This window comes from Gorilla gorilla, chromosome 21 (genome assembly GCF_029281585.2).
Source record: "Gorilla gorilla gorilla isolate KB3781 chromosome 21, NHGRI_mGorGor1-v2.1_pri, whole genome shotgun sequence".
NCBI classification, from domain to species: Eukaryota; Metazoa; Chordata; class Mammalia; order Primates; family Hominidae; genus Gorilla; species Gorilla gorilla.
In genome coordinates, this window is record NC_073245.2 from 9,860,436 (window position 1) to 9,882,251 (window position 21,816).

General features: G+C 39.3%; 1 protein-coding gene across 1 annotated transcript in view; it reads right to left on the bottom strand.

Annotated features, from left to right (window-relative positions):
- LOC115933187 (SH3 domain-containing kinase-binding protein 1-like) overlaps nt 1–21,816 on the bottom strand; it is a 112,522-nt gene that overhangs the window by 19,430 nt on the left and 71,276 nt on the right. The window contains exon 2 of the mRNA XM_063702347.1: nt 21,048–21,115. Within this exon, the coding sequence (XP_063558417.1) occupies nt 21,048–21,078 (31 nt within the window). The 5' untranslated portion in view covers nt 21,079–21,115. The remainder of the gene's footprint in view (nt 1–21,047; nt 21,116–21,816) is intronic.

Consider the following 21,816-nt stretch of genomic DNA (forward strand, 5'->3'; position numbering starts at 1 on the left):
CTGTCTCCCGCACTTAGACTGTGAGCCCCAGGAGGGCAGGAACTCATCCTTGTGTTCTCAAAGTCTAGAATGTTCCTAGGGAAAACATGCTGGTTCCTCTGTCAATAAAGGAACAAGCGAACAAATGAACAAACTATCTCAAGAAAAAAACCAGGAATGTAGCTTATAGAAGTGGCTCCTAGCGGGATGTGAGTAGCTTCAAGGCTGAAGAAGCATTCTCTGCTATGGATGCAGAGAAGGCGGAATGGCCCATTCTGTTTTACTGGTTGAGGTTTGCACTAAGAAGACCTATGCACAGTGAAGCCTTGCCACGCTTAGCAAGAGTCTCCAGGACATATGGCAGAGAAGACTGCTCTATTTCTGTCACTCATGAGTAAGAGGAAGGTCCGAATACCTCAGTGGAAGCCACTCTTAACCTCTTAATGCATATATATATTATATATTAAAATATAATATATTAAATATTATATTTAATATTAAAATATAATATATTAAATATTATATTTAATATTTAAATATAATATCTAATTTAATATTTAATATTAAGTGAGTAGGGATGCACCCAACCCAGGTCTTAGGGTGCAGTCTGGCTTCTTGGAAGAGGCCTCAGTTGTGGCACTGAAGGAATTAGTCAGGAGAGGAAGCCCTGAAGGGACATACTCAGATGGAGACTGTACACCTCTCTGGTGGCAGCATGTGAATGGTAAGGGGCTTGAAGTGAGAAATCTATTAACAGTGGTTCCAGGCAAGAAATTCAGCGGCCTTAATAATCTGAGACAGGGTGTGGAGGAGAAGAGATGGCTTCCAGAGATATTGGGAGGTAGCGACATTGCCAGGTTTTAGCTGTAAGCAAACTTATATCCTAAAGCTCTGTTTAAAGTGCACAGCAACATGCTATAATGAATGCAGAGAACCATTTAGGAGCTCCCAAAGAACTCTGCTGGTGACAGCTAGCCTGACTTAGCCTTTTGACTGTTTCTCCTCTGTGCTTTCAGTGGATGTGCTTTACGTCACCTGCAGTCACTGGTACCATTGCTCCTATCCATGGAAAATGAGGCTACATTTTCTAATTGAACCAAATAGAGTGTGACTGAAGTTCATGGAAAATGAGCAACTTCATGTGCCATGAAGAGTCAAAGGCCCTTTCCAAGCCAACTCCATCGTGCCCAACATGAATTATCCCCGTATGTCTGCAGAGAGTTTGTTGTCCAAGTATCACAAAAGTAAAGGGCCTCTCGTCCTTATGAAACTAACTTCTTAAAAATACCCCAGCATTTGCCAGTTCAATAGTTTTGGAGTGACTTATGGGCATTAAAACCTTTTTCTCTTAAGAGGAAAAATTCCCAGCCAGGCCGAGAAAGCTCATATCAAGTTTCAGCTTGATTCATTTCAAAACCACCATGAAAATTGGGACATTTTCTCCACACCACAATGGGTTAGTCATGGAAATTCTGCCTTAATCGCAGCTACCATGGCCACAGCCAGGAAGCATGTGCTCTGTGCCTCTGAAAAGTGATGTGACAGTATTGGAGAATTTCTCCCCTTCGCTGTCGGAAAGCAGAAATGCATTACAGTTCATGGTCTATGGAAAAATGCCAGGGTAACCTGAGGTTCCGTTTTCAGCAAGCAATCTCATATTTGATACATTTTTTTTTCTGTATGGCAGTTTGGTTTGGTAGCTGTTTCCAAAAAGTGCTCTTTCCAAACTAAAACTATAGAAAGTTAAACTTAGCAGAAATGTGCATTAAGTTGGGTGTAGTGGTTCACGCCTGTAATCCCAGCACTTTGGGAGGCCGAGGTGGGTGGATCACCTGAGGTCAGGAGTTTGAGACCAGCCCGGCCAACATGGTGAAACCCCGTCTCTACTAAAAATACAAAAATTAGCCAGGTGTGGTGGCGCGTGCCTGTAATCCAAGCTCCTCGGGAGGCTGAGGCAGGAGAATTGCTTGAACCCGGGAGGCAGAGGTTGCAGTGAGCCGCGATTGTATCACTGCACTGCAGACTGAGGGACAGAGCAAGACTCTGTCTCAAAAATATATATATATTATATATTAATATAATATAATATATTATATAATATATAATATATTATATAATATATAATATATTAATATAATATATAATATATTGTATAATATATAATATATTGTATAATATATAATATATTGTATAATATATAATATATTGTATAATACATAATATATAATATATTAATATAATATATAATATATTAATATTACATATATTATAATATATTAAATATACTATATATTAAAATATATATTTAAAAAATATATTATACTATATTTTAATATAATATATATTATATTTTAATATATATAATATATTTTAATATAATATATATTATATTTTAATATATATAATATATTTTAATATAATATATAATATATTTTAATATAATATATAATTATATATTATATATATTATATATTATATTTTAATATTATATATAATATATATTATATATAATTATATATTATATAATATATATATTAATATAATATATAATATTATATTTTAATATAATATATATTTTAATATTAAGCTGAGTAGGGATTCTGAGTAGCAGAGTTCTTTGGGAGCTCCTAAATGGTTCTCTGCATTCATTATAGCATGTTGCTGTGCACTTTAAACAGAGCTTTAGGATATAAGTTTGCTTACAGCTAAAACCTGGCAATGTCGCTACCTCCCAATATCTCTGGAAGCCATCTCTTCTCCTCCACACCCTGTCTCAGATTATTAAGGCCGCTGAATTTCTTGCCTGGAACCACTGTTAATAGATTTCTCACTTCAAGCCCCTTACCATTCACATGCTGCCACCAGAGAGGTGTACAGTCCCCATCTGAGTATGTCCCTTCAGGGCTTCCTCTCCTGACTAATTCCTTCAGTGCCACAACTGAGGCCTCTTCCAAGAAGCCAGACTGCACCCTAAGACCTGGGTTGGGTGCATCCCTACTCACCCATCATCGTGATCTCGGCATTTAGTGCCCTGTACTGACATTTCCTGTTGACTTCTCTGCCTCCCCCACCAGCCAGGGAAGAAGCTACGGCTTTTCTCTCTGTTTCCCTGGACTTAAGATCACTCCTGGCTTGCAGCGAGTGTTCAAAAAATGATTATTAAATACATTAACAAACAACCTTTCTAGGCTTCAGATTTTCCAGCAGGAAAAAAATGAGAGAATTATCTGAGCCATCAGCTTCGTAAGGTTATTCTTTCGTAAATGAGAGACTATGTGAAAACCCTTTCAAATCATGCAGATAGAATTCTGTTTTCATACACCATTAACGGAGCTGTGGGATTTGGAAACAAGAATCTAAGAGCAAGGCTAGAAATCCCCTCTCCCCTACCTTTTTTTTTTTCCAAGGTCTAAGACGAGAAAACTCTAAACCCACAGGGCCGCAGGTACTTTCTCCGCATTGCAGAAACACCATGAGGTAGTCTGAATGGGAGGAGGAAGTCTTGCTCCATGCCTCAGTCATTTGACTAGTGTGGAAAATCTGTGCAGACTATCAAGATGGGCCCAATATTGGGGGGGGGGGGGGTCAAATGAGCACCTGTGTTAGCTGACTCACTAACTGAAATGATTAGCAATGATTAGATTCTGCAGGAAAATAAGCCCTCCAAAATGTGTAAGGATATAGGAGATCAGCTGTTGTGTTTTCATTTATAATCCAGGTGTGAAGTTTGCAGGACGCAAGCTGCTGAGAATAAATAAGTTTTCGGGGGTTTTGGTTTTTCTTTTTTTTAGAGACAGGGTCTTGTTCTGTCACCCAGGCTGGAGTGCATGCAGTGGTGTGATCATAGCTCATGGTATTATAGCTTCAAGCTCCTGGGCTCAAGCAACCCTCCTGCCTCAGCCTCCCAATTAGCTAGCTACCACACCCAGTTATTTTTTGTTTTGTCTTATTTTTTGGTAGAGATGAGATCTTGCTATGTTGCCCAGGCTGATCTCATACTCCTGGCCTCAAGCAATCCTCCTGCCTCAGCTTCCCAAAGTGCTAGGATTACAGACATGAGCCACCATGCCTTGCTATAAACAAGTTTGAGCTACTGTTTTGAACTCCATGTGCCAGCCATGCCATTACTAGATGCTTCGCATGCACACACCCTCATTTCATGTACACGAAACCCCATGCTGCGTGGGCATTACTATAATCCGCAAAGAAAGAGATGGAGGGCCAGAGGTTAGAAAACATGCCCAAGGTCACTACCAACAAGTAATAGGGTCCACACACAGATTCACATCCAAGGGATTCTTTCCACTGCAGAACGTTGCTTGTTTTTTTTCTATTTTATTCAAATGTGTTTTCAAATGGGCAGGAAAAGGGGCTGGCTTCTTCAAGCCACTCTGTGGCAAGAAATGTAATGTGTTAGGCAAGTTAAGAGAATGTTTGGCAATTTGGTACAAGCAACTTCTACATCAAAACGTGTAGCTCAAGAATAAGAGAGGGAGATACAGTGTTTATTTGCTCATTAATTCAATCAAACATTTCTTCAGTATTTACTTTGTGCCAAGCATAGGGATAGTTTTGAGAATGAATGTACAATCATCCTATATCAGCATTGTCCAGTAGAACTTGCTGTGATGATCTTCTATAATCTATACTATTCAAATCGTAGCCACTAGCCCCATGTGGCTACATAGTGCATAGATTATGGGTAAGTATAGCTATTTAATTAAATTTTAATAGTCACACGTGGCTAGTGGCAATGAAGATTGTGTATTATGATCCTGCATCTTGATATTTCCCCTCACTTAAACGCTCAGCCCATTCATTCAGTGGCTATTTTTCTGAGCATACACTATGAGCTAGGCACTGGGCTAGGCAAAGGGGGATACAGGGGTGGAAAATAGCCACATTCCCTGCCCACATGGAGCTAAGAACCCACTGAGGGAGACAGGCTTTTGCATGGATAATTACAAATTCTCTTAGTTACTATGAAAGAACGACAAAAGGTGAAATTAGCAATGATAGCATGGGGACCCAATTTAGATCAGAGAAAGGGGGGACACGTCTTACTGTAGTCTTGCTTCGAGGAGAGGTAGTGATTCACTCGGATTGATGACAAGCAATTCTAAGTGGGGAAAAGTAGCTCTCCACATTTGCATTCCTTTAAAAATTGCTCACTACAGGCCCAAATTTGCTATGCAAAGTGATCTGATAAATAATGTAATTCTCTATTGGAAACAGTAGTTACACTATTATCCACAGGAACATAAATTGGCACAAACTTTCTGTATGCCATTTGGCAATACCTATTACAAAATGTAAATGTGTACACCTTCAGATATATCAGTGTCACTTCTAGAAATTAATCCATAGAAATGTTTGTGTAAGTATAAAGTGATATATTTATGAAGCCAGTGTACTTGCTAAAATAATTTTGGAAACCCTTGTATATCCTCCTCACACATATCAAGTTGAAATCTAAACTTTTATGAAAGTTTTACTCACAAAGGATGTAATTTCTGTTATATTCTAAACATTGAGATTTTAAAATATAACTTACATAGATTTCTTAAATATATCCAATATATATTTGAATACTGCAGCAATTTAACCACCACCATCATCCATTTTAAAATATCATAAGATTTTAACAGTTGGAAATTTTACATCATTCCTTTTCCTCCTTAAATTCATATTTCCAACCCCTACTGCTGAATTTTATCCTAATCCATTTTCAAGTCCGTTGTTAACTATTTTATCATCTTTCTATTGTAAAAACATGTATAGAAATTGAAGTTTAAGATTTTTTCTTTCCTGAAATCTTAAGACTCTAAGTGTAAAAATTATTTTTCTTTTGGATTGAGTTCTCATTACATTATTATTAGTATACAAATGATCAGAACACATTTTGATAAATAATTTTTAAGCATGACAAAACAGAATTTTATTGGGCTTTTCCCTCAAACACTTCATGTGTGTATGATTATCACTTAATACCAGGAAGAGATGGTTTGGTATCAACTCTCTATTTTTCATTTTAGAGACGTAAGTGCCAAGAAAATTTGTTCACTTAAATAGAAGTAGATGGAATGGAGGCTGGGTGTGGTGGCCCATGCCTGTAATCCCAGCACATTGGGAGGTCGAGGCGGGTGGATCACTTGAGGTCAGGAGCTCAAGATCAGCCTGGCCAATAAGGTGAAACCCCGTCTCTACTAAAAATACAAAAAACATTTAGCTGGGTGTGGTGGCCCATGCCTGTAATCCCAGCTACTCTGGAGGCTGAGACAGGAGAATCGCTTGAACCCGGGAGGCGGAGGTTGCAGTGAGCTGAGATGGCGTCACTGCACTCAGTCTGGGTGACAGAGTGAGACTCTGTCTCACCAAAAAAAAAAAAAAAAAAAAAAAAAGTAGATTAAATGGAAACAATTTTTTTTTTCTTTTTGAGATGGAGTCTCACTCTGTCACCCAGGCTGGAGTGCAGTGGCACGATCTTGGCTCACTGCAACCTCCGCCTCCCGGGTTCAAGCAATTCTCCTGTCTCAGCCTCCAGAGTAGCTGAGATTACAGGCATGGGCCACCACACCCAGCTAAAAGTTTTTTGTATCTTTAGTAGAGACGGGGTTTCACCATATTGGCCAGGCTAGTCTCAAACTCCTGACCTCGTGATCCACCTGCCTTGGCCTCCCAAAATGCTGGGATTACAGGTGTGAGCCACTGCGCCTGGCCAGAATGGAAATAATTTTGTTATCAAGGTCACTCAATTCTCTGAACTCCTTGCAAATTATATACCAAAAACCAGACCGTAGTCTAGCATCACCAGGAATTATTATTTTTAATGGTCTACCACCAAACAACTTAGTGGGTACCTCCTTCAATGTCACTGGAAGCAAAGAATTACTAACCAACTGATTTGAAAATAGAATTTGCAACCTGGAACTTGCATCTATGTCAGGGTTTTCTCTAGGATCTCAAACTTATTTAGGAGGGCAAACATCCTACTCTTTTACATTTCCCTGTAATAACTTGGGTTAAAAAAATCAAAATAATTCTTTTAAAAGATGAATGAGTACTTTTTAAAACTTTACAAAAAGGTATGCTCATGAGCCAGGTGCAGTAGCATGCCTATAGTCGCAGCTACTCAGGAGGCTAAGGTGGGAGAATCACTTGAGCCCAGGAGTTCAAGTCTAGCCTGGGCAACATAGCAACACCCCATCACTAAAAATAAAAAAAAAACAGTTATGTTCATAACCCCTTAACAATTTCTTAAATCTCCATATGGCCAGCAAATCATTTAAAAGCAAAAAATCATTAAGCCAAAAAAAAAAAACCCTAGATTAGACCTTATAAAGGGCCAAATTATCAATTCTAGATTAAAAGGACTGACAGAACTAAAGAAAATGAAGTAAAGAGACAAAGGAAAGAATAAGCTGCTTAATTTCAAAGAGGATTCAGAGGCTACCAAGACAGCAGTTTTCTCAATGTCTAGAACACTCAGCTAAAAGAAATGGACAGGGTTAGAGAAACATAGACTGTGACGCTGTGCTGGGTCCTTTCTTTTTAGTATTTTTTGTAGAGACAGAGTATTTCCCTATATTGCCCAGGCTGGTCTCGAACTGCTGGCCTCAAGTGATCCCTCCTGCCTCCCAAAGTGCTGGGATTACAGGAATGAGACCCCATGCACTGCCTGAATTGGGTTATTTATGATCATGTCATCCAAGCCCCTGGATTAATGATGAAAAACCAAGATCCAAGGAGGTACAATGGTGTGCTTGATGGTCAGCTTCAGTGGGATGAGCAGCCAGAGCAGAGTGCACATTTCTTTTTGGAGAGCAAGATGTATGGGTCATTTCATCTTCTTTAACAGCACTTTATTTAGATATAAGAGGAGCAGGGCCAGGTGCAATGACTCATGCCTGTAATCCCAGCACTTTGGGAAGCGAGGTGGGAGGATTGCTTGAGCCTAGGAGTTTGTGACCAGCCTGTGCAACACAGTGAGATGCATTTTTACAAAAAATAAAAAATTAGCTGGGCATGGTGGTGCACACCTGTGGTCCCTGCTACTTGGGAGGCTGAGGTAGGAGGACTGCTTGAGCCTGGGAGGTTGAGCACGCAGTGAGCTGTGACTGTGCCACTGCACTCCAGCCTGGGCAACAGAGCAAGACCCTGTCTCAAAAAAAAAAAAAAAAAAAAGAGGAGCAGTCTGATACTCGTAATATAGAATTTTAATGCATATGTGAAACAATAATATTCTAATGTCCAGAATTACATGGAAGCCAAAATTACACTTACTACAAAATTTGAGGAGGAAAAACCTTCTGTCTCAAAGCCTAGTATGCTTTTTACTACCCTGGGAGAGACAAGAGTCCCCCAAAACTGCTAGAAAGGGCTGGCAGGCTCTCATTCACAAGCCTGGGTAACTTGATGAGCTATTTCTCATTTGTAGACATCAGGAGGGGGTAAAAAGGATTTAAAGTGCTCTGAAAAATCTGACACTCCATGACTTTTTCTTAGGAAAAAAATTACAAGTAATCCTATCTCTATCAAAAAAAAAAAGTTAATCTGCTAATTGTACATTTCTGGACACTAAGTTTTTACCTGAGCCACTGCTTCAACGCCTGACTCTCTCTAGGGCCTTTTCCTTGCCCCCAATATTTCTCTTTCCCGCCACCTTCCATCTTTGCAGATGTGAGCTGGACCTATGGTTTTCAAAAGAACTGGCATGTGTCTGCGCCAAGGTTATCACCAGTCATAATGCACTGAGAAAAAGGTCAACATTGTGAGTTTCCCATTAAGCTAAATTTGTTCAATTTTACACTTGGAGATTATACCCTTTCCAATAGGAGATGGCATTTGTTTATTTTGAATGTGCATCATTAATAAAAGAAAAATCAAGCCGTCTCCCAAATGAAAAGCCTTTTTTTTTTTTTTTTGATAAATGAGCCTGTGAAATTCCAAACAGTATGAACCTCAGGGAGACATGGCTAAGGCCTGGGGAGATGAAGAAAGTGTCACTATAGGTTATGCAAAGGTAAGCTTGGTTCTAAATCAGGGCATCCTGCTGACCTCCAACTCCAACCTTCGCTTGCCACCACCACATCCAATGACCTTTTAATGGGGCCCATCAATGTCACTCTCCAACTGCTAATCACTTTTCTCTTGCAATGAATCAAACTTTACAGGCTCCTAACCTTCGCCAAGGTTTCCAGAACATGCTTTAATGAGAGTCCATGGCTAAAAAAGGATTTTGATAATTTACTTAATAAAGTGATACCAGAACAAAATACTTAATAAAATGTCGTGTGTCCATAATGCTTTTAATGTGACAAAGGGATGCCTGAGCACAATTTTCTGGTAGATCGTACATTCCTCTGGATATTTGCAAGTAAAACGGAAGCCATAACCGGGCTCTGCCAATCCATGAGCCCACAGCCAGGGGACGGGGGGAGAGGGGCACCTCAAGCCAAATAAATGCCATGTGAGATCTGAGAGCTGAACATCACCTGTTCCCTTGCTTCCACATTCATTTTCAGTTCAGAGACCTCTGTGGTGTATACTGTGGATGCAGCAAAGGTCACTATATAAGTCTCTTTGTTCTATGAGACTACTTTGAATCCACTGGGTGTACCTCCAGATTTGCATTCTTAAATCTGTAGGTACACCCAGTACCTCCAGAATACGGCACTAGAATACGGTCTCAGCATGTAGCAAACATAGAGGCACTCAAGCCATCAGACTGAATGATGAACGAGAGCCCTGGCCACAGAGATGCAGGCGACATTACCAGGGGAGGGAGGACATGCTGACTCTGCACATAGGTGAGCATTTGGGGCTGCCTGCAAGTCCACACAGCTACCAGCCTCTGTGACCCTCTCCAAGCCAACAGCCATCTCAATTGATGCTCCCTAAATGTCCCTCCACCTCTCTCAGGTCAGCTATTTTGCAGGCTGGTGGGTATAGAGCACTAGGGTAGGACAGTATTAATTTGCTCTCTGTATATTGGAATAATTCATACCACCAAATGCACTGTTGCAGTGAGGTTCTGCAACATTTGCCATCATGTCCCCACTTTGACGTAACCTCCCCGTTTCTATAGCATTTGTGAGGCTTTTCCTACAGGCACTTTCAATGTTTACTGAGTTTGCGCTTATGGGATGTTATGGGGTAAAAGATGTTCGTGAAGACCCTCATAACTAAGCACAAAACCAGCCACCGTGATGGACCACCAAAGGCCAGCAGGACCGCCCTGTGCAAGGTGCACAGGCAGAGGTGAGCACCTCAGTTCTGGTGAGGATCAACATCTTTGAATGAGAAAGTCTAAGTGGAGATGCTCATTTTACACCCAAGATCAGGCCCTTCAAAGGGCCCTGAAGGACCATCTCCTGTAGGACTGGAGGATGCCTTTCGAAATGAGTGCTGGTTGCCAACTTGACCTTGTTTCCTCAGCAGCACAACTCCACTGTGAGCCTGAGAGGCTGGGAACCAGGGGAGGGCTCAAGGGCGATGCAGGGAGAAGGCCATCCACAGAAGCTGTTCTGAATTAGCTACGCCTCTGTAAGTTCGAGGAAGGAACCCAAAATGCTCAGAGGATTGCTTGGGTTAAAAATCCATCAATCAGAAGTGCAACCTGTTTCACTTCCTTTGTATAAAGCGTTTGACCCTCAGCACGATCTCTTTTGTTTTCTGTCATCACACTTGAGAAATGTATAGTGGTTTTCAGCTACTCCTGACAGAAATTTAAGTTTGATCACGATTTGTGTCCCTAGATAGGGACCGGAGCTGCACACGTCCACACATGGGCACCCCAGCCCGTCATATGCAGACTTGACTGTAGACCAGTAGCAACCATATCTCCTGTTCTTCAGCACAGGTAACATCAACCATGTCCTTGGTCCCATAGGCTGTGTCTGAAGGTTGCCAGTAAGGAGACAGTGTCTGTAGGAGCCAGCCATGGCTCTTCAGTGAAAGTTCTCATGTCTGAGCAACTAATCCCGAGAGAGCTGGAAGGTGCGGCTGTTGTTCACACACACGCTCAGCCAGTAGTCAATCTGGAACACTCCAAGTGTCATTCATGGGTTTTTGTGTTTTTTTTCAATGGCAGGCAGGACACAGTATATCTTGTTTTATTGAACCTGAGAAATTGCTCAATGATCTGACATGCTGCAAGGACCAATAACTGGCTCTCTGGCTCCAAAAGGGGAAGTTTAAAATATGTATTTTAAAAACAGGACAGAAAAACCAATAGCCCCAAGTCAGGAGATCTGAATTTTTCCTCAAAATTTGTATGAGAAACCCTTAGAAGTGATTTATTATCATAAAAGGTAGAAATTGCAAAATAAGGTAAGAATGTAATCACTTGTTTGTAGAGATTTGGTGTCACATTCACAAAAATGTTGTGTTAATGGTCGCTATTACAATTGCTCTCTCTTGCTCTCCTGTATAACTTTACCATACAGAGTACAGATTTAGAACTTAGTATTGATCAAATTTGTTATTGTCCTTTTATGTAATACCCGTTTAAACACTGGGTAGTTGATCTTTGGCAAATATCTAATCACAAATCCAATACTCTTTCTATTTGAAATCAGACTCAAATGGTATCATTTCACTTGCTGCAAGCCTTAAGATCTCCCCTCTCCCCTCTCTTCTCTCCCCTCTCTCTCTCTCCCCCCCTTCCTCTTTCTCTCTCACAAAGGTCACAGTCATGTCCTTGGTTGATGTTTAATTACTTCAAATATAATTACTTTTTTGTATATGAAATATTTTCAAACTAGGTTTTATAGAGATTCTCAGGAAATGAGACAGGCCACTCCAGGGAACACAAGTTGCACTTGCAGGGGAAGCCTGTCCTCTTCCTGTTCCTAACACAGACTGGGCTCTCTGGGCCTCGGTGCTATTGACATTTGGGGCTGGGTCAGTCTTTGTTGTCTATGGGGGCTATCCTACACACTGGTGGATGGTTAGCAGCATCCTTGGCCTTTATCCACTAGATGCCAGTAGCATCTCCACCCCCACCCCCACGATGTGACAGTCAAAAATGTCTCCAGACATTGCCAAATGTCCCCTTGGGGAGAGCAGTTGAGAAATGCTGATGTGGACCTAGAAGGTTTGGGCTCATGGGTCAGAGAGACCTGGCTTCAACTCCAAATTTTTTTTTTTTTTGAGGCGAAGTCTCACTCTTGTCCCCCAGGCTGGAGTGCAGTGGTGCAATCTTGGCTCACTGCAACCTCCGCCTCCCGGGTTCAAGCGATTCTCCTGCCTCAGCCTCCCAAGTAGCTGGGATTACAGGCGCCTACCACCACACCCAGCTAATTTCTGTATTTTTAGTAGAGACGTGTTTCACCATGTTGGCCAGGCTGGTCTCGAACTCCTGACCTCAGGTGATCTGCCCGCCTTGGCCTCCCAAAGCGCTGGGATTACAGGTGTAAGCCACCGCGCCTGGCCTTCAACTCCAATTTCTTACTAGCCAGATAATCTTGCTCAGTTTCCCCAGCTTGCTTTCTTCCCTGTTCCTTCACTGTAAAAACATGAGTCATTACACATCCTTCATAGGGCTATGGACGGTGAGAAAAAAATAGACAAAACATTTAGTGGGCACCCAGTGAATATTAGTTCTTTCTTTCCTTACTCTTGCTTGCTCTCACTGCTCTTATTTCAACACTAGAACCTCAGGACGATGGAAGAGGGGAGATGAAGGGGGAGGGTTTGTTCTCCACTATATTAGCAGAATGATTCTAACACGAGGATATTCCACACACAGCTCCTGTACTCACACTGTACCTCAACGAGGATTAAAAGTTATAAAGGCATGTTCTACCCCAAACATGCTTACAAAACACTCCTAATCCTTTCAAACGCTTTGGGATTATTGTTTCAACAGGGTTGTAATCAGCTACAGATCAATGCCCAGGTGGACCTTGATTTTTTTAAATGGTATAAAACAATACACACATTTAACACCCTAAGGGGACGTTTTACATTACAAAATGAACTAGGTTTTGGAGACCTTTTTTTTTTTTAAGATGGAGTTTTGCTCTTGTTCCCCAGGCTGGAGTACAGTGGTGTGATCTCGGATGACTACCAATCTCTTCTCTGTTGCTATAGACTAATTGTATTTTTTTAGAATTGTGTATAAAGAAAATCATATAGTAAGTTTTGTATCTGGTTCAGTGATTTTGAGACAGACGAATGTTGTTTTCTGATTCAGTATTACATTTCCTCTTATTGATTAGTGTTATTCTATTGTTAAAATCTACAAAATATTTTTATGCATTCTTTTGATGGACATTTGGGCTGCTACCAAATTTTGGCTATTACAAATAAAGCTTCCGTGAATATTCTTGTAGAAATCCATCTTTAGACATAAACTTTCATTTAATGCATTTATATTAATAGAAGTGCAGTTCTTACCTCAAAAAGTATGTGTATAATTGACTGTGTACGAAATTGCTAAAGCACTTCCAGAGTTTTAGTAATCTTTTATACAATCACCAGCAATCATCGAGAGTTCTATTTGTAACTTTTCACACATTTACTGTTGTCAATATTTCTAATTTTAGTCCTAGTGGGTGTTAGATGACATGTAACTATGACTTTAATTTACATTTTCTGATAACTCACATGCTTTTTTTTTTGGCCATTTGTGTATCTTCCTTTGTGAGAATGCTAACTCAAAGTCTAAAATAATCGCTCATTTTATATTGACTTATATGATAGTTTGGGCCTTCCAAAAAGCAAATGCTAAAATGAGATTAGACATGCAAGAGATTTATTGGGGAAACAACTGTGAAAAAAAATAGAGCCAAAGAAAGCAGGGCGATCTTTAGACCACAATGCTGGTCTGACACCGGTGAAGGAAAGGAAAGGAGAAGGAAAGTGAATTGGGTAGGAAGAATGTCAGACCACTGCAGCACCATATGGAAAAGACTCAGAAGAGTTGATGGGGAGTCCTGAAACCAAAGTAATCCACTAAGGAGTCCCCCATCTCATGGGAACAGGCCTGCATTAGCACAGCTGGTGTGCTCCATCACGGGTAGACACAGCAGTGACCAGCATAGCCTCAGGGAAAATGTGAGACAGCAGCAGGGGCCTGCAGTCAGTTGCACCTTCTCAGAAAGAGATTAGAGCCCCCACTTCCCACTCCACCCCACAAACCTTCTTTCTGCAGGTTCTAGCAATACTCCTGGTGCAAGTGCCTCTCCCTCTCTCTCTGAGGGAAAATGTAGAAGAGGAAAGTTGGTGGAACTAACTGCCGGCCTGTTTGAAAATTTATGCTCAGGGCCACACTGCTACTCCTTCTATTTCTCCTCCATTATCCATTTTAAAGTCTTATCCTCGTTCTCACCTTGGCAGGTCTTACTGGCTTATCTGGTGTAACCCAAACCATTTTCTCTGCAGTATCTGAGCCCTGGAAATCACACTCTTATCAGGCCAGTATTGCTATATGTATTTAGTACCCAGAGCCACCTAGTACATCACCTGGGTTCAGCACATCTACAGCCCCCTGCGCTCACTGCTTGGAAGCAGTGTTACGTCTTCTTGTCTACAAGAGTCAATTGCCTCTGATTTATGGTGACTCCTCTTCTCACCTGCTGGTTCCTCTGATTTATGGTGACTCCTCTTCTCATCTGCTGGTTCCTGGTCACAAAAAGTCCAAAGAGCCCTGGCAGTTGCCATAACTTGTGGCCCAGTGGAATTCTTTATTTGACTCTGGCAAGAGTGTGCCACACTGGGAACCACGACCTTCAGTTCAATGGAAATCGGAGTTGTGGGAATGCATAACACAAACCATCTCAGTCTTAGAGACTGATTGTATATCACTTTTCATTCCTTGGCATCCTTTTTTATTGAGGACAATGAACCATATAAATCTTTAATTTAATGCATGTAATGCACCCAGAAGGATAACACCCATTCTTTCAGAGTGTTGCCTCTAAACTGGCATTTTAACTGTGCTTTTAGAAGGCTGTGTCAGAGCTCTGTGGGGCCAGCTGCTTCAGGATAATGCATTATGTATTACAACCATTGCATTTCATGATCATAGACTACTTGAGGTCTTAGGCTGTGCAGTAAAGAAGGGAAAGCAATAATAGGCATAAAAATTAAAAAGGAAGATGTAAAAGTGTCTGTATAGAATGAATATGCTATCTTCTTAGTAGAATACGTTAAATAATCTGCTTAACGAAACCAATTGAAGCTATTAAGTTAGTTTAGCAGAGCAACAGGGCATAACAGCAATATACAAAAATCGATTGTAATTCTATATAGTGATAATAAACAAATGGCAATTTAAATTAAAATTACAACATAATCACATGAAAAAACATGAAATACTTAAAATATGCAACAAAATATGTGCAATGATATCAGCCAGCACAGTATTGACATAAGGCTATACATATAGAACAACGGAACAGGATGGAAGCAGTGATATGCAAAAAATTAACTTGAAAGAGATCATAGACCTGTTCAGAAAACCTAAAACTATAAATCTTCCATAAGAAAACACAGGAGAAGAGAATTGTCCTCAGCTTAGGCAAAGATTTATTAGGCAAAAAAAGCATTAAGTTAGAAAGTTAAAAAGCATTAATCATAAAAGAAAAAAATTATAAATTACACTCCATCAAAATTTAAAGCTCCTGCTTTTGAAAGATTCTAAACATGAAAAAGCAAAAGATATATCAGAGAAAATATATGTAATAATCTGTTAAAAAGCTCTAATCCAGAATAAAGACTTCTTTCTAACTCATTAACACGACAAATAATTTAAGAAAGAACTGGAGACAGAAAGAAGCAGAGATAACCAAGAAAGATATATAAATGGCAAAAAAAAAAAATCACACAAAACCCTGCTCAACTTCATTAGTTGAAATACAAGTTGAAACCTCAGTGAGATACCACTACACATGCTACAGAATGATTAAAATTAAAAAGACTGGTCAAGGCAAACATTGATAAGGATGACTTCTGGTGGGAATGCAAAATGGCACAGTCACTTTGGAAACTATTTTGTTAATTCCTTGGATAGTTAAACATATACTTGTCAAATGATTTACCAATACCACTTTTAGACATTTACCCAAGAAAAATGAACACACATATGCTCCCTAATGCATGTGAATGTTCATAGAACTAGAAAGTGGTGTGGGCATACCACAACTGGTCTATCACACATGAATAAGCAAAAAAAATGACACATCCATACAATGTAATACTGCTTAGCAATGAAAAGGAAGGGAATATTGATACGCACAATATCAATATCTTTTTGTGAAAGAAGCCTGACACATGAGACATTGCATTGTATAATTCCACTTATACAAAATTCTAGAAAAAGTAAAACTATAGTGAAGAAAGGTCATCAATTATTGCAAGAGATGGGAGTAGGACATTGACTAATGGGACGTGCAGAAACTAAGGGGTGATGGTAATTTCCCACATCTTTGATTCCGATGATATTTAACTGACGATATATATGTCACAAATCATCTAAACATATACATAAAATCGGTGAATATTTCTATGTATGTCAAACCACAGGAATGGTGATTTAAAACAAAAGCACATTATCAACACTGTCATAATGAACCTCCAGAGGGCTTCAGTTTAGCTAGAACTAATGAAAGCATACAAAATACCTTCCAGAATTACTGCCTAAGGACAGGTGACCAGAGCACTTCTCCAGCAGCTTTCAGCCCTTGTGTGGTTTGTTACTTAATCTTGTCCATCATAGCTATGTAGGTTCTTGGGACAAGGCCCTGGAGCAGACAGAAGAAAGACATCTGCTGTCCAGGGAGGCTAGATTCTTGTCTTCATGCTTGTCCTAATTAAAAAATATTATTTTCTTTCTTCCTGTTCAGAAAGTTGGCCCTTACCTAGATGAAGTCAGAGTCTTGGTTTATAGCCAAAATAAAAGAGGGTTAAAAATCAGGAGTTTTGCCACAATGAGATATCATCTCACACCAGTTAGAATGGCAATTAGTAAAGTCAGGAAACAATAGACGCTGACGAGGCTGTGAAGAAATAGGAAAGCTTTTACCCTGTTGATGGGAATGTAAATTAGTTCAACCACTGTGGAAGACCGTATGGCAATTCCTCATGGATCTAGAACCAGAAATACCACTTTACCCAGCAATCCCATTACTGGGCGTATACCCAAAGGAATATAAATCATTCTACTATAAAGACACATGCACACATATGTTTATTGCAGCACTATTTACAATAGCAAAGACATGGAACCAACCCAAATGCCCATCAATGATAGACTGGACAAAGAAAATATGGTACATATACACCATTCAATACTATGCAACCATAAAAGGGAATGAGATAATGTCCTCTGCTGGGACATGCACGAAACAGGAAACCATCATCCTCACAAACTAACACAGGAACAGAAAACTAAATACCTCATGTTCTCACTCATAAGTGGGAGCTTAACAATGAGAAAACATGGACACAGAGAGAGGAACAACACACACCAGGGTCTGTTGAGGGGTACGGGGCGAGGGGAGGGAACTCAGAGGATGAGTCAATAGGTGCAGCAAACCACCATGGCACACATATACCTATGTAACTAACCTGCATGTTCTGCACATGTATCCCGTTTTCTGTTGTTCTTGTTGCTTTTTTTTTTAGAAGAAATAAAAAAAAGAATCAGAAGTTTTGGTTGTAATATCAAATTTGCCACTAACTGGCTATATGTGTTGCAAGAAGTCAGTTTTATTTCTGTGTCAAATTTTTCTCATTTGTAAATACAGGGGTTGAGTAGTTGTTTTCAACATTTTTTAAAAAACTAATATTGGTGTGTTGCTCATCCAACCGAATTTACTCAACAATAATTTATTTGACCACCACTATTGAGGTGTGTGTTTGTGTGTGTATGTTTGTGTGTGTATATATATACACACACACAAATATATATACACATACATACATATATATTCACATATATACACACATGTGCAAATATATGCTAATGAGAACTTCAGATACGTGACAATTTTCATATTTCAGTGATATAACTACAGAAAAAAGCAAATAAACTAATCATTTAGTCTATACAGTTTTATCATGGCTAAATGTTCATTTTCCATTAGCGATTTTGAAATATTAAAAACCAGCTACTGAGCTCTTTCCATTAGTAATTATTGCCTTTCAGTAAGATCTTTCCACTTATAGAAACAAATATATTTGTAATCCCTAAAGACCCTTCCTCACATTTCTGATTATCTGCTTCTATGTCTCTTGATTGCTCTCCAAAGATAGATAAAAACAAAGTAAACTATGGATCTTATAAAATATAGCGTTTGTAATACAACAGTATTAGTAAATTCATGTAAAGAGGAAAACCATGAACCAATTCAATTGCATTTAATACAAAATGTCAACTATATTTCCAGTTTAGACACCCTCTGAAGAATAGATCAGAACTGTTTTGACTTGGACCGTTTGCTGTTACCTATAGGCTTTTGAGCATAGCATTATTTTCCCTCCTCTGTGACAAATTTCACAAGAGAAATGGAATTGTGGATGGGATTTTGTGTCATCTTCCATGCATTTGTTAAGTATAGATTTCCCATATTCTGCAACACCTTTGTGTTTTCAATTTCCTTATTTTCCTAAATAAAAAAGTGCTGCAGCTTATAATAATAAATACAGACAACTAAAAACTTGAGAACAAATCGGAGGATTATGCAGTGAGCTACAAAACCACTAACTGGGATTTTGGAGTGTGTGAATGGTTTTTCAAAAAACTAAAACGTCAAGCCAGATTGTAGTAGATAACTTCCATTACGACCCTCAGTGATCCCCACCCACTTCCTAGTATTCCCCTCTTTGTCACACCTCCTCCCTTTGAGTGTGGGCTACACCTAGTGACTTGCGTCTAAGGAGCAGGATTCAGCGTAAATGATTGGATGGCACTTCTGAGGTTAGACTTTTGCTTCTCTCTTAGATGATCTCTCTTCTTCTCTTAATTGCTTGCTTGGAGGGAAGCCAGTTACCATATTTTCACCTGCCCTACGGAGGGAAGCCAGTTACCATATTTTCACCTGCCCTATGGAAAGGCCACACAGCAGGAAATGAACTCAGAGAGATCTCCAGCTAATAACCAGCAAAATCCTGGTGTTTGACAGTAAGCATGTGAGTGAGCCTGGAAATGGGTCCTCTGAGGCCTGACAATGATCAGGTGAATAACCTTCAAAGCAGATCCTTCTTCTCCCAGGTGAGCCTTGAAAGGACTGTGGCCCTGGCCACAACCTTGATTTCGGCCTTGTGAGAGACACTGAACCACAAACACACAACTAAGCCACACACAGATCCCTGACCCAAAGAAATCATGAAACAATAACTGTTTATTATTTTAAGTTGCTAAGTTCAGGGATTATTTGTTCCACAGAAATAGGCAATGAATACACCTTGCTTCTCACAGCAAAAAAAAAATCACTCACACAAGATACATAGTTCCTGATGATAGCATCAGATACTGAAGTCTATTTCTGTATTAAAGAGACTGAAGCTTCAGCATTTTTATTCAGCCATTTGGGGCCAAGCAAAGAGAAAATGGCATTTAAGGCAGATTACTTTTTCTGTAAGTCTTAGCTCATTTGCTTTAACTGAGAGTTTGGCTAGTCTCAACCATTTTAGACCAATCTTAATTATTATAGTATTCTGTCAATAATACTTCGGTTCATTTATTGTAAATCTGAAGAAAGAAGCTATTTTTTGAAGATTCGTGTAGTTTCTCATAATTAGATAAATTAAACAGTCACCTGGAAAATAACTTGAGAATTTCTGCCTTTTAGCTTTCTTTTCCTAATAGATAAGGATAAATAATAATATTCCTTGTAATATTTTGGTGATCAGATATTCTATTTTATATAGAATGATTTAGACAAGTACTGGAAGTACATTGGAAGCTTCTGACCTTTTACAAGTACTCCCTGATCACCTAACTAGTGTGTATCTCTTGCAAAGTGTTTGTGTTGATTTGAGAATTAGCAAAGCTTAAATGACCTGCCCAGCTCTTACCATCACACTTTTCTGATTTTTAGCAGCTATGCTTTCTAACAATCAATGTTCACACTCATTCCCATTTGCGGCTCTATCATCATACCTGACCCTAGGAAAGCTAGTGGCAGGACACACACACACATACACACACATAAAGGAACACACAATCTTGTGCATTGCCTACAATCTCTACATTGAATCATTCTCCTATCTTGTCCCTTCTGACCTTGGGCACTAATTTCTAATTCTTCATTTCCTACTTTGTGTCCACATTACTTCTCCAAACTCTTCTCAATTATCAAGAGGTAGCATAAACATCACATGTTTTATTTGGCCTTTTAAAAATCTCCCACCCTCACACATAAAAAGAATTACTAAGTTCTCAGTACCCAGACATGTTTTTAAACTTTATTGTAGTATTTATAACATCTTGTCTTATTTTATAGATATTTACACATCTGTGTGTGTGTATATGTGTGTATGTGCGCATGCACATGCGTCCTGCATTAACCTATGAACCCCTTGAGGACAGGAACAATTTCTGAATCACTTTGTTTGTATTTGTATAGGTCAATTGTAGAGAGTTCCTTCTGATCACTCTTTTCTGTTCTATTTCTCCCTTTACTATGACATTGCATATCCTTCCATTTAAGTTTGTTCTTTTTGATTTTTTTCTAAACAACTTTGTGATTTTGGGTAAGAATTGTATAAAATGGCCTTCTTTTAGAAAAACACATCAGCTTGTGTTCTCAGTGCTCATAACTGGGACCCATCTCATCCACAATTTTTTTGTGCCATCTGTGATTCTTCAGCAACCAAAGTGCCTGCGCGTGTGGGTTAACCACAGATAATTCTTTGTCTTTTCCTATCAACTGCCACAAACTGCCTAATTACTGGGCCTGATCCTGTTACTATTGTCACAAGGCTGTCTTCAGCAATGTTGTCTTTATCTGCTTAGTAACTCCCTATGACCAGCTGAATGTCCTTTCTGCTATGCACTGATTACGATTTCTGGCTTCCCATAGGCACTGAACCAGCACAAATTCTAAAAATTACCTTACAGGCCTGTGTAGACTGTGTATGTCTCCTCATACTCTTCTGGGGTTATCTTTCAGAGCATCAATATGTTCTGCAAAAATAAGGGGTTAAGTAAATATATACATTTTTATTAAGAATAATCAATGTGACACAAAAACATGTCTTAGCCATTCTTAAAATTGGCACATTATAAATGCCAAGTGTCTTCCAATTCAGCAATTGGGTTATGAAAATTAAATCATGAATCTTATATTTTACATCAATTTCATTCTCAGTAGGGAATATTGCAATTGACATTAAAGCAAAATAGGAAAGAGTACACGGGGCATGGGAAGCACAAAGGAACAATTTATTAACAAGCACGTTACATTTTGCTGTTCTCTAATGTAAAATTGAAACATCATTTACAAAAAGAAATATGAAGTGAGGGATTTTACATGCTAGAATAAAGTAGTAGGGAACAAAGATTATGAAATCATATACACACGCATACATGTATATACATATATGTATATGTGTATAGCTATATAGATGATAAATAGGCAGATAGATACAAAATAATAAATAGATATTAAAGTAGGAGAGAGACACATCTGTCCCTGGCCTCCAGAGAGGATTGAAAATGAATAGATTAAGTTTCATAAATCTGAAGTCAAGGAAACGTGCCTGATGATTTTGTTCTTGAACAATGTTCCTGCAGAAGAAACTTCTCCATCTAACATGTTCATCCCTCTAGGGCAGGAGGCAACTGCATGAAATGGCATAGATGGAGGGCAGAGATGGCAGACGGGG